We start from the raw sequence: 13,838 nt of genomic DNA, 5'->3' as shown, positions 1-13,838 counted from the left end.
TGGGGAGGTCTTCCACCTCTGGGTCCTCTGGCGGTTCAAATCTGCCCAGGGGTGCCGACCAGTCGAGGACGGCTGTGGGTTTGTAGGCCTCAGGTCTGCGTTTCCGTCGGTTCACCCGTGCCGGGTACACAAATGGCATGGAGGGGCAGCTTGGTTGTGCTCAGCTGGTCCCCCCGGTCAGGAGTGGGTTATTTGAGGGTTTTAAGCCTCAAATATCAGGCTTTGATGCGGGTTTTGGTCGGGAGCGATACTGGGTTGCGTCCGCTACAGCTCGTGGTCAGGCTCCGCCCCAGCATTAGTATTTTATAAAGATTTATGACATACTGAGAAATTACAGAGATGCTTTAAAATTAATCTGATCACAAATTTCTAACTAATTTTTCCCTGCAAGATTTTTACACTTAATAATTAACAGACAACTTCTATATAAAGAATGCAAGCTCAGTTGAGTAGGGCCCTCAACCATAGGGTTCCTGTGCGTCCAATTCATCTTGTTGCAAATACTGTTAGTCCACCTATCGTACAACGCTACAGAATTTGTTGTCGCTTTATAAATAATAATAATAATATTGTACTATGTTGCGGAATATGTTGGCTCTTTATAAATGCTAGTAATAAATAAATAAAATTTGCCATATTTTCTTAAGATTCTACGCTATGATTTAATATAACTTTTTTTCCCCATTTGTTTTAGGATTATTAATGTAATACAATAAAATGTATATCTATATATTTATTTTTTGTTAATTATTTTTTTTCTGTCCCTTTAAAAACATTAGCATGTAACTATGTCCCTTTAAACGTTGATTCACAACGTGCATTCCATACTTCCGGGTGTGGGTTTCCTGACGTCATAGCAGAGGTATTTCCCCCCCCCTCCCTCCCCTGCACATGCCCGCTTCCTGTGTGGCAGCGCATGCGCAGCTTGGCCCTTTAAACGTGCAATTGGACGGGAAAATAAAGTCCGGCTCTTTCCCCGTGCAGGTTCTGGTGGGTGTTTATAGATCCTTCCGCCGAGAGGCACTCTTTGGCGTAATGGCTCATCTAAGCTCTCTCTTCCGTCTCTATCCATCCTCGCTTCTCCATTAACCGCCCCGGCCGGACACCTTCTCTCCTCCGGAGTCACTGAAGGGACAGGACGGGCCGCGGGGGGTCCGGGAAAGGGCGGGGTCACCGGTGGGGGCGCGGAGGGAGCCTGGTAATAGGACAGCAAGATGGCGGCTGCGTAGACTCTGGGAAGAACCGACTCTGAAGGAGGAAAACAACAATAATAAGAGGGCTGGCTAGGGTGGTTTCCCTGCCCGTGCTCGGGGACATGGTGGAGTTGGAGGTGTGTGGAGATTTGGGGGGCCCTGTCCCTCACTATTAACCAGCCACAAACCAGTGTGAACACCAGTCAATATGGGGTTAATGGGGAATATGGGGTTAATACAGGGCTAATGGGGAATATGGGGTTAATAGGGTGGGTGAGGGTCTCTGTTAACCTGTGATTAGGAGGAACCTCCAAATATTGCCTTAAATATAGCCTGGCCATGTGTGGGGGGGAGGTAAATATTCAAGTTTTGGTATAATGGAGGTCAGTACATCAGTAGTGACAGCATGGCTGCTGTAAATTATCTTGGATTGATATCATAAAAAAAAAAAACCCTGTAATCAGCATAGGACAGACACACACGGTCTGCGTCAGGTATTTATATTTACGGCCGCACGTAAACATCCGGCAATATTAGAGGGTGAAAGGATTAAAATACCAAATTTATTGTGCGTTTAGAACCGCATTTTCCGGAAAAAATGTTTTGGCTTTGTGTTTGGTTCCGTAGAATATATATAGATTTTTTTTTAATACAGGTGAGGGTAGTGGGTTTTTTAAACGCTTTGTGCTTGACCGTATGGTACTCGGAGGAGCGATTATATTATCCATCGGTTCCGGCTGACCTATATAGGTATTGGTTTCTCCCGACAGCTACGTAACGATAAACCAGTTCTGGTTCTACATGGAGCGCTATGCTTGGTGATGTCCGTGGGTTAATCTAAATTTAGCCAAGGGCCAGATGTCTGTTTAAGGCCACCTGGCAACGAACAGGTTAAGAGTTAGTGGCCGTTCTTTCAGGATATTGTTGAACAGTAGGCTACGACACAGTGTATGAGACCGATTAGATAGATAAAAATTAATATAGAGCTTAAAATAGCATGCAGGCAGCCGGAGGTAGTCTATTCAATAGGAGGAAATGTTTGTTTTTTTTTCTCTCTTTCTACACAATCTGAACTCAGCCCTACTCTTATTTATTACGCAGGTTTGAACATCCAGGAAGCTGCTGACCTCTTGACATCTGTGGGATTCTGGGTTAATATCGTAAAAAAACAGTATTTGCCAGGTTTGGCTATTGGCGTCAGGGCCATTGCCATATTAAAGACCCCTCTCTACCCACACTCTGCAGATATTGGCTTGAAGGATGGTGCTGTGACCAAAGTCTTTACCCCTCCCATTGGATTTACAATACATGTTTGTGTAAACGGTGACTCAGTTTAGGACATGGAGTCTGAAGATTTCATTCCTCCCCCAGAATGTCCTGTTTTTGAGCCAACCTGGGAAGAATTTGCAGATCCATTGGGATATATTGCTAGGATTAGGCCTATCGCTGAGAAGTCTGGGATATGTAAAATCCGCCCTCCAGTGGTGAGTATAATCTCTATCTAAAACCTACATTTGCCATTGGGTTGGTAGAAGCCACCATCGCCCTTAAAAATAACAGCTCATTACATGAAAATTTCCATATGTCAAGTCATATAACCTCTGTTTTCCATGGAAACTGGATAGCATAGCTGAATAAACCTAATGTTGCATTTCTTTTTTTTTTTTGTCCATGACCTCATTTCTAGTTACTCCTTGCCAAATGTGTTGTATGTCCCTTCCATTTTGTTTTTTTTGTATGTTAAACCAAGCCTTGAATGGAGAAATAATGATTAGCAACATGGCTCCCAGGAAGTGCTTTTGTTCCCTGCCCCCACCCATCTTCCCTTTAGTTTTCTAAGAATCTTCCCTTGCTCTGCTGTAAAGAATGTAAAACTCCCACAAATATGGTTACACTTCGTGATATACAGACTTTTATAAGTGACTTATTTTTCTATATTTACATTTTGGATTCTTTTGAGAGCCTGTGTGTCTAATTTGTCTTTGGTTTGGATTTTTTTTTTTTATTTTTTTTTCCTGAATAGTTCTTGACTCCCTCCACAAAATATCCACCTTCTTTACTTGATGGTGCCATAAATAGTGTGTGTGTAAATAGGAAATTTGGGCAGGAAGCAAGTAGCCATTTAATTTTTAGGCTACTTATTTGTTGGATTACACGTTAGATGACATGGCTTCTGTTGACCGTAGGAAAAAACTGGTTGAACCAGGAGCTGGACGTAACCAAACACAACCCTACCATCCCCCCTGTTGCCACCAAGCACTCACTCAGTGTGCAACATGACTGCTGAGTGAGAATCTTTTGTCTATGCGACAGCAGGAGGGGCAGACCGAGAACTGTACTTTGGACATTGACATCCAGAGAGGCACAAATAGTCCTGTCTCATGGGTTTACTGTAGGGCTATCAAACTACAACAAACCCAATGGGTCTATGAAACATGTCTTTATAGAGCTAGAACTGAATGGAAATTCAATAAGAATCATCCTATCCACAGACCAGCACATGTACAATAATTTAGCCCTCCTACGAAAATCGACTGGCATAGAACTTTTGTACACACGCTGCATAAAACAAACATTATATAACCCACTGAGCATTGTGCTGTGTTATCGTCAGAACATGGCATGTTTTTGACCATTAAAGGCCACGTTTTAAAATGGCCTATTTTTTAAACATCTTTTTTAACATTTTCCAAGCATAATCTGTACATACATGTAAATAAAGTTGCTTTGATGTCGTGCCTTTCACTGCTTCTACTGACTTTTTTTTTTATTTGATTTTATTTACTTTTTTAGTTTTTTTTTTTTTTTCGTTCACAATTATTCTTATAAGCCCCCCCTCCCCCTGTTAGTAACTAGGCAACATTTGGTTTTGTTTTTGTTCAGTCATTTTGTTCCCAGGAGTATAAAATAGAATAGGATGTGATCCCGCATTCCTCTATGGAGTTTTATTAATGTATGTTGGTATACAGGTTTTAACAGGCCAAGGCTGCGTTAAGCCACATAAGAACTAAAGCCCCTCCCTCTGATGAGACAGCAGTGATGAACTGTCCATTATCCAGTTTATCATCTCACACGTAAGCAGTGAAATTTGAAGAGCTGTTCTTTGTTTTTCACTGTAGCTCAGGGCTGTGGGCCTAGTGCAACATACAGGCTGTGTATATATAGGTTGCATTGTTCTCTACACAGAAAGGGGGTCCTGCTGCACAGTTAATCTAGTTTTGATCTTTTATAAGAATATTTTATACCCTAAGAGTCAATTTTCAGACCTCATAAATGTGACCTTGTTAAATGTTACCTCTTTAATATATTGTGAGGGGGGGGGGGGGGGGGGAGAAACAGCTTAAACGTTTTCATTTGTGGAGAGGGTAAACTGAGTAATATTGAGTTTTAGCTGTTTATCGAACAGCATTACAAATACGTATACTTTATGTTGGATCTCATCAATATCTTCTGTTTTATCATTTGTAGTAACCCTAACTGTAGGAATCTTCATTTCACTGTTGTCAGAATCCATACTTTTATCACTGCTACCTTATGGAAGACTAGATTTACACGGTTGCAGGATTTTTAGTTTTGTTACAAATTTTGTTTGTAAACTGGGAATTTGAAGTTCTACTCAGATTTGTTGGCATGGGTAGTCTGGCACAAATGTAGTATCTGCCAGTGAATCCTGGTAAAGGAACACTTCAAGCACCATCACTACTACAGCCTGCTGAGGTGGTTATGGTGCCAGGAGTGCCGTGTCCAAATGTAACTCGTGAAACTATTTTGGAACACGTTTCACTGGTCGTCTGTGTGCTAGCCTGCTTCTGTATCTTCCTGAAGAAGAATGCGGTTAACTTTGAGCTAAGCAGGGCCACACTCACTGACTGAGCACATTAGCAAACCTCACTCCGCTAATGAACTCATTCTGGTATGGGCTGTGTTTAGCTGTAGAGAGGCATTTGTCTTCACCTACAGGAGAAGAATGGATGTATTGTGAACACCATGGAGACCAATGTAAGTTGTCAAACTACTCTAATACCACTTGACAGATTACACTGTAATGACACCAGGGTACTCTTAGAACCATAACCACTATAGCGGGCTGTAGTGTCTATTGTTCTCAGAGTTTTTCCTTTAATGTTAAATGGGCACCATAATCACTCCTGCTTATTGTAGTATTTATGGGGCAAAGAATCCTTAGGTTCAATTGCCTCGATTTTATTGTCAAGCAGATTCTCAAAACTATAGGCTAACGTTCAGATCAAACCCTCTGCTGTGCATTGGCTAATGCCAAAGTGGACTTCCTCCTTAGCCTAGTCCAGCCTAGTTGATAACCTGAGAGAACTAGTGGCAGGTTAGTTCAGGGCGTATAATTGCTGCCCAAATTTTAAATAGGAAGGTGAGAACGAGTCCTTCTAGAAAATATGACTACCAGGAAGGTTGGAGATATCTACTACAAAAGCACGGTATTCTTACCCATGTAATTTATTAAGTGCAACTGCCTGCGAAGCAGCATTGTAGCCATAATAATAAAAGTTTCTGTTAGATTGTAAAAGCTTGAGCCAGGTTATCAGGCCCCCCTTTAAATTCATCCCATAATATTTGAAGCAAGAGAGCCTTTCAGTAGAGGCGAGTCCAGTGTAAGCTCTTCAAATTTATAGAAGTCTTTGGTGAGACTATGCGGGGTGAAACATTAGGAGAGCCAGTAAACCGGTGTATGGAGTAGAGAATATTTACAATTTTTTTTTTTTTTTTTCCTTTTCCATTGTCTAATGAATGGGAACCAAGCTGGAAGAGAGGATTGCCCAGCAATGGATGGCATAAAATCTGAATACCCATTGCTAAATTCTGGGTTGGTCTAGGTTTTCTTATTGAGAAGTCGATCACAAAACAGTATAGCAATGGGGGATTGTAGTCCTAGATTTTGGACTGATTAAATTCCCCCACAAACGTTGGCTGCTGGGATAGATATATATAATTTTTCATTTTTTTTTTCTATCAAACATGCTAGAAACATGCTTTCTTGTACAGCTGTAGAAGATTGGATTAACTTGTTTGAATGTTTTAATTCTTTGTGGAAGAGGAGCACTGTTAAAGACTGTAGAAGATGTGGTAATTTTGGAGATATGATAGTTGTTGATTACACCTGTTAAAGTAAGCTAGCTGGGTAAACCAACCCAATTCAGTAGTTACAAAATTCTTTAACCCGTAGATGTAGCAGATTATTTAAACACTCAATTATTTAAGATGATCTCGCTTGGTCCAGAAGAAAAGGAAGGTGATATACCAGTCGCACTGAGCAAGCTAGAGAGATGCTTTTGTCTTATCGTGACTTATCTTAAAAAATGAGGCCAACTAGAAATGACTGTATGGAAAATAATTGAGGTGTGACTTGATCTGGATTGAAATAGAAAATAAATCGTCTGCCTATGGTATGGCACCTATTCATCTCCGGAAAAAAATCTCCAGGATTCGAATCAGCCATGCTAGGTGTCAAGGATGTTATTGTACAGGGTAGTTTTAATTGGAGTGATATTTTAATATTCTGACTGAACCCATCAAGGCTTGGAATTTCAACATGCTTATTGAAACACAATTCTAGATGAACATTAAATGTGTCGGGAAACTCCAGTTTCTTAAATAAAATATGGAGTAGGAGACCTTTGCAGGTCTAATATTTATGGACCATGGTCCGATATGGCTTTTAGTTTTATTCTTGTAACACTATATGTAATGGGGAGTTTGAAATTAACGTGGTCAGTTTGGCAGAATGTGTGTCAGAGAAAAAGATGACATGTTGTCAAATGGATGTATCTCCAAGAGTCTATCAAATATTGGACCACAAATGAGAAGTGCTGGTGGCAGGAGTCCCAAGAATGTGACCTGTCCACTACTGAATTGCGAATCATGTAGAAATCCCCTTGTAATATCTCATTACGTTTGTTTCTACCGAGAGAATTTATTTCTTTAACGATATGAAAGATAAGTTAGGAGAATATGCTGCATATACACAAATTATCTACCCCTTCAAGGTGTGTGTAACAAACCATTGGGTAATGGAAATATATCTGTGTAATAAAAATGTTGATGATTTGACTCCTTACCATGGTACAACTTTAGGAGATTTTTGGAACCGTAACCAATACATGGGGGGGGAGAATCTGCATTATTTTAGATTAGGCCAATAAAAGAAGTCCTCTGAAAGTATGGAACATAGGATAAGGAGGAGAGGAATGTGGTTGGTGGATTCAGTTAAAGATCTCAGGACTGCGAATAGTTTATTTTTTATTTATTTATTTTTACATCCACATTTGACCTTCTTTTGGGTATCGCAATGGTGAGTGGTGTGTCCGTTAAGTGTATCTTTATCCTGGTTGGATAGAGAACAGTTTCTTAGGAAAACTGTATCAAGCAGATTTTAGGGAAAGGTTGCCTTTTTTTTGTAAACGAGTTGAGCGAAAAATAGTTGTGGAACATTTAGAGTCCTGATATTTGAGCTCTGTTAAACCATCTGTGAGGCTGTAGTGTTTCAGATTTACCTGCGAAGTTTGGAGTCTTCATTATCTTGATGGTTGTGTGTTCAGTCTGTGCTTCTCTATGCGTATTTTTGAAAAACTAAACCTTTTGGGAGTCTTCAGAGAAAAGTGTGAAGCTTGGTCCCTGATGTTGCTTATTCCTGTTGAAACGTTGAGCTCCCCTATATACTCAGATTGAGTTTAGAGGGATTTGCACGGATAATGTGGAGGTGAAAAACAGACTTCGTGCCGATAGAACCTCATTAAGCTGTAATGCTTACAATCCTAGTATCTCTTTAACTTAGTCAAATCGCTCAAGGATAAGGAAAAAAATGATGTTCTTGCCATCTGTTGGTTTGCAATATGACTTTACATGCATCTCTATGGCTGCCTATACAGTCAATTACCCTTTCTATGTGTTTAAGATGAACTCGTAATTGGGTATTAAAGCAAATTTAGAAACCTTTATGGTGTTTATCATATAAATATTTCCAGAGAATGTGCTTCATTTGACTGTCTGGATCATTGCATTTCCAAATGCGACATCAGTGTGTTCGCAGTGTATTTTCTATGACTCAATTTATCATTCTGTTTAACCCCACCTGACGCCTGAGCTAAGAGGAAAACGCCTGTAGCTTTTTATTTTTTTGGTCTCAGAAGTGTGATACCAAATATGTGAAGCGTGTCAGAATATGTCTTGCATCTCTGAAGATATTCAATATTATTTACCTGCAATTTACATTTGCACAACCTTTCTTTTATTATGTATTCTTCACCATTCCGTGTGGTTACTGAAGATTTTTGTTTCTTAAAGTGGCGTTGAAATTTAATCTTATCACAGTATTACTTATAAGATCATGAACTGTACTATATCCTACCTGCTATAAAAATGGAGAGCAAATGTACAATTTTAATTTGCAGATGTCACTGTCAACACTTGGGTAAAAAAATATACTGCATCTATTACCTGCCACAATCCTCAGTGGGGCATCTACCAATGCCTCTCATACACCTCCATACTAGGTCTTGTGGGATCCTGAAATTTGCGTTTGGAGGGGCGTAGATGTACTTGCATCCTCTGAGACCACATGACACACACCTGGGTTCTGTTAAGCAAAGTGGTTTTTTTTTTTTTTTTTTTTTTTTTTTTTGCTCTAATAGCATTTCCAAGAGAAAAAGGTATTTGAACTCCGATGTCTCTGGACAGTTCATCAGAGATCCTATCAAGGGTAAACATATGTGAAGTGGTCTGAGTGCATTTCCCCTTTCATTTTAGCCCTGCGGTGTAAGTAATTACCCTTTTTATTCAAGTCTGCAGCTGCTACCTCTGCCCCTGTCTGCTGACATCATCAGAAGTTATTCTGTGAGCCAATCACAATGCTTCCCCACAGGATTGGCTGAGACTGTGAAGGAGGCAGATCAGGGGCAGAGCCAGCACAAGTCAAACACAGCCCTGGTTTGCACCCCTTCAGCTCCTGGGGATTGGGGGGTGGGAGGGAGAGGGGACCTGCAGTGCCAGGAAAACAGATTGTTTTATATATTATAATTTTATTTTTTTTAAAAATTTTTTTTTTTAATGGCAAATGTACAAAGTATCGGTAAGTTATCGGCCATCTGCCTGAAATTCGAATTATCGGTATTGGCTCTAAAATAAATAAATAAAATGAGGTTGATCCCGTTGGGAGTAAGCTATGTGCATATTACAGGACATGTTTACAATAGCAAATGTATGTCTTGTACTGAACCGCCAGCATGTTCATATGGAGGAAAAAGTTCATTTTTATCAGTGATATGTGGTGATTGGCCCATTTGGTAATTAATTTTAATGTTGATATTTTATGATGGACTTATTTAAAATGGTGGCATGCACATCGGGTAGTAATTCTCCTTCGGTGCTCATTGTGTAATGTTACATGATATCGTATCCTAACGGAGTTGTGCTGATTAGACCTGGCAGAGGCACAGCTCTGTGTGGCGGTTTCAGAGCACTGATCACCAGGGATGAGACCTTCCCATGGGCAAAATGGTGAACATGCATTATTTAAAAAAACAAAAAGCTGGTTCTGGATTATAATGTATTGCTCTGCAGGATCAGATAGTGAGATAATGTAACCCAAGAGGTCCATCAACCTGTATTCTCATTCGCTGTAATATTCCTTTGAGATTTCTACCAAGGCATGCTTGTATGTATATTTTAAATTTTTTTTTTTTTTTTTTTTTTATTATAATTCTTTATTTTTGTAGAGCTTTGCAGATTTCACATATAAACATAGACATTGCAAAAGGTAATAACACATCCAGTACAGAGCATCACATGTCTGATTCACAGCACTATTTTTAAAGTAATGTGGTTCATCAAGGGTTAAACTTCTGTGTCAGTTACAGGTTACGACACATGAGGTACGGATACAGAGAAACATACTGACATTTTTTGTGACTTATTGGGTCGCAAGCTTAGCCAAGATGGGTATAAAGGCAAGTTACCACCAGGTAGAGTGTAGCATACTGGGCTGTCATCAGCAGAAGGCATGAAAAAATAAAAAATAACATTTACTTTAACATTAACTGAGGAGATACACACTATCAGTAAATGCAGCCTAAGTGACCTCTGATGTGGCTAACAGTGGTACACTACACGTTGTGTGTCTTGATTCGTATATGTTATCTGAAACTGGGGTCGCTGCTGGCTCTAGCAATGCGGAAGATAGGAAAAAGCAGCCTGTTCCTAGACATGAGGTGAGTCCCTGTAATGCACCTAAGAGGCCTGCTGAGTCCCAAAGTCCCGCCATAGGCCACAGTGTGTACAGACCGTTGTTGACGGGCTTCCCGGCTGTTGGATGGTTATGGTCGCAGTACTTTCCAAGCCACAGTGTACAGGTGCGGGCTGCAGTATAGTGGAGTTGGTGCATGGGGATGACTTCCCTGAGTGCACTTCCAGTGTTTGTCTCTGGTGTCGGTTTGAGGACCGGTGGTCAGGCACACTCAGTCGGAGTAGGCACTGAGCCAGCGTCTAGGGATTGCCACTGCAGTGTGAGTAGGTGTAATAAATGCAGGCTGTTGTGGTTCTTGCCTGTCTTCAAGCTTATTCCAGAAGTATTCACTTTGAATGACGAGAGCCATCTGAGAATCCCCACGATGTCAGCTCGGATTGTGAAATGTACGAGCACTGCTGCAGCGCGCCACAGAGGGTTCATCCTTGGTGGCCAGTGGGATTGCTGCGCCGCCGTCAGCCATTTTAGTGAGGTCGTGTGGGAGCCTTTTGCTTTCGGCGTTGAGCCGCCCAGGTTGGTTGCTGAGGTGGTAGTTTGCCTGGTGGGGACCGGGATAACTCCCGCCGGTCCAAAGGGGGGTTAAGATTGTTGCTGTTAATGTTGCCAGAACAAGCACCTCTAATCCTAGTTCCAGTTGATACAATGTTGGCATTATAACTCATGGAACAGATCAAAACAACAAATCTACAGTCAGTGATTATTAACACTGTGATTAGGGCCCACCACACCTTGGTACTCAAAACTTTTTTTTTTTTCCCAGTGGGTGTTGTTTGGAACAGGCACATCACATTTATTGTGGACTGTCACTTGAGCATTTCCTTCTACTGGAAGCATCTAATGAACGCCATTTTGCTAAATGTTAACATAAATAGTTTTAGAGCTGAAGAATGTATCACTGCTTTGAGTTTCTAATTGAGGAATTGCAGCCTGCGAGGAGAATCGGGTTAGCTACACTAAGCTGTGAGAAGGGCACCTTTACCAAAGTAGTATTTCGTTTTGCGTAATAATGCCCCTTGTAACCAATATTGTGATCACTTCATCAATTACACCTGTTTGGCAGTGAACCTGTAACAAATAAAATAAGAAATGACCATACCATTCTAGTCACTGGCACATTGCCTGTCATTAAATAAGAATCTTAAAGTAGATGTGCTAATCGATTTGTAAGCTATGTCTATGCTTCAGTGTTTTCACATTTCTGCCTCCATTTAGGCGGCTACTAGATTTGTATAAAAGTTGCCTCTGAGTCACTGATATCCACCCAGTGAAGATCTTATTTGGGTATGTTGGGGCAAAGGCATTGCTATTAAAAGGACACTATAGTCACTAGAACAACTACAGCTTATTTTAGTTCTGGTGAGTATAGTCAGTCCCTGCAGGCTTTTTTGCAGTAAAAAGAGGCAGTGTTTACATTACAGCATATGGACACCTCCAGTGGCCACTCCTCGAATGTCTGCTAGAGTTGCTTCCTGGAGCAGTCACTGACATTCAGTGTCTCCACCTTCTGCATGGAGACACTAAAATTTGAATCAATGCATATCTATGAGGAGATGCTGATAGGCCAGGGTGGCGTTTGGTTCCGCACCTGGCCTGCCTCCTTCCTATGGAAAGCAATGTGATTGGCTTAGATCGTGTGTGTGTGTGTGTGTGTATACACATGTGCCAGGGGGCTAGATAGTGTTTTTAATACTATAGGGCAGGGGTAGGCAACCTTTTAGCAGCACTGTGCCGATATAGGATTGTGATGTCCCGTAGCGTGCCGATCCTATTTTTTTTAAATCGAGGTGTGTATGCTGCCGTATTCTGCTTGTGTTATTTTTACTGTTATTGCTTTGTATCGTTGTATTTGTGCGTATATGAGCTATTATATTGTATATGTTCATTAGTAGTCTATGGTATCGTGTATGATACATATGAATGTGGGCTGTGTATGAGGGCTGCTTGTGGAATTGTGTGTGGATGGATATGTCACATTGTGTGTTTAGTAGTGTTTGGGGGCTGTTTGGGGTATTGCACATGAGAGGCTGCATGTGGGGTTGTGTGATTGTTAGTGGTGTTGCGTTTGTGGGGATTGTGTGGTGTGTGTGTGTGTGGGGGGGGGGGGCTGTTCATATTATTTGTATGAGGGGAGGCTTATTCTACAGGTCTGTGTATATCTAGCAGTGTGGGTGGGTTCCAGTGGGGCCAGGCTGGCCAGCTACAGGTCAATGACAGGAGCTGCGATAGCTGTCGAGGGCTGCTCTACTACAGTGTGGATTCCCATTCACAAGTGCTGGGAGGAAGTGATCTGAGATCACTTCCTCTATGTGCTGCAATGCATAAATTGAGGATTGTCCTTCACCCCCTCTTCATATTAGCAGATATCTGAAGTTTTACTGGGACGTTTTTCCTGATAGGCCAGAGTGCGTTTGGCTCTAGCAGCCTTGAGTGCCGTGCAAAGACACCTCGAGTGCCGTGCATGGCACTAGTGCCGTAGGTTGCCTACCCCTGCTATAGGGTCATGAATACATGTTTGTTTCTTTAAGAAAATATTTTGCAAGGATCTGCAGATAACCATAATGCATTTCGGTCTGCTTTCATTACTGGCACACAACATATTTACCACCACAAAATAGGGTCGTCTCAGCCTTGTTTTTAGACTTCTTACTAACTTCTTTATCTCTCTTAGGACTGGCAGCCCCCCTTTGCTGTAGAAGTAGACAATTTTCGTTTCACACCACGTATTCAGAGGCTCAATGAGTTGGAGGTAAGTAAACTCTTGGATGAACTTAATGTCTTATTTGCCTGCCCCATTGACCTCCACACTGGAACCAATTTTTGCTGATGAACTCTTATTAGCATGTTCAAGTTGGCCATGATTTCCTAGCAGCTCAAATTGCATTTTGAAGATCCCAGAATCCTTGCTCCGTTCAGGCTTGTTTAATGAGGACTATGCAAGCCAAGCTCCATAATGCGCTTCATTTATGTCTGAATCTGCCAGGTTCTGCTCTGCTGACGAGCCTTGGAAAGCTGCATATATGTTTAGAACAGTGGGATCAAGTTTCTGTATTTTATACTATACATTATACTATAGTTTCTTGTTTGCTTTGTGGTGAACCAGCATTTCAATCCTCTATTTTGCCAGATCGGTCTCAAATGTCTGCAAATGTTGTCACTGAACATCTGATCTAAAGTTACCCCATTGCTGTTTAAGGTGATGAGTGAACTGGAGCAGAGTCTGACACAGTATATCAATTTAGAATATGTTGGCCTAAATGACAGGGTGCTGTTTCCCATCAGTTTCTTCCTACTGGTAGTAAATAGTGTACAGGACTGTTGGATAGCTGGAAAGAGACTTGCGTCCATCAAGTTCAGCCTTCCTCACATATGTTTTT

At 41.2% G+C, this 13,838-nt stretch overlaps 1 protein-coding gene across 2 annotated transcripts in view; it reads left to right on the top strand.

The window, feature by feature from the left end:
* The first annotated feature begins 1,165 nt into the window (after nt 1–1,165).
* The window catches only part of LOC134573082 (lysine-specific demethylase 5C-like), a 48,989-nt gene continuing 36,316 nt past the window's right edge, over nt 1,166–13,838 (top strand). For both annotated transcript variants that reach the window (XM_063432523.1, XM_063432522.1), the window contains exons 1-3: nt 1,166–1,330; nt 2,295–2,677; nt 13,133–13,210. In XM_063432523.1, the coding sequence (XP_063288593.1) occupies nt 2,534–2,677; nt 13,133–13,210 (222 nt within the window). In that variant the 5' untranslated portion in view covers nt 1,166–1,330; nt 2,295–2,533. The remainder of the gene's footprint in view (nt 1,331–2,294; nt 2,678–13,132; nt 13,211–13,838) is intronic.

The sequence above is a fragment of the Pelobates fuscus genome, chromosome 9 (assembly GCF_036172605.1).
Source record: "Pelobates fuscus isolate aPelFus1 chromosome 9, aPelFus1.pri, whole genome shotgun sequence".
In the NCBI taxonomy this organism is placed as follows: domain Eukaryota; kingdom Metazoa; phylum Chordata; class Amphibia; order Anura; family Pelobatidae; genus Pelobates; species Pelobates fuscus.
Note: the sequence above shows the minus strand (reverse complement) of the source record. Positions and strands in the feature narration are given on the sequence as shown.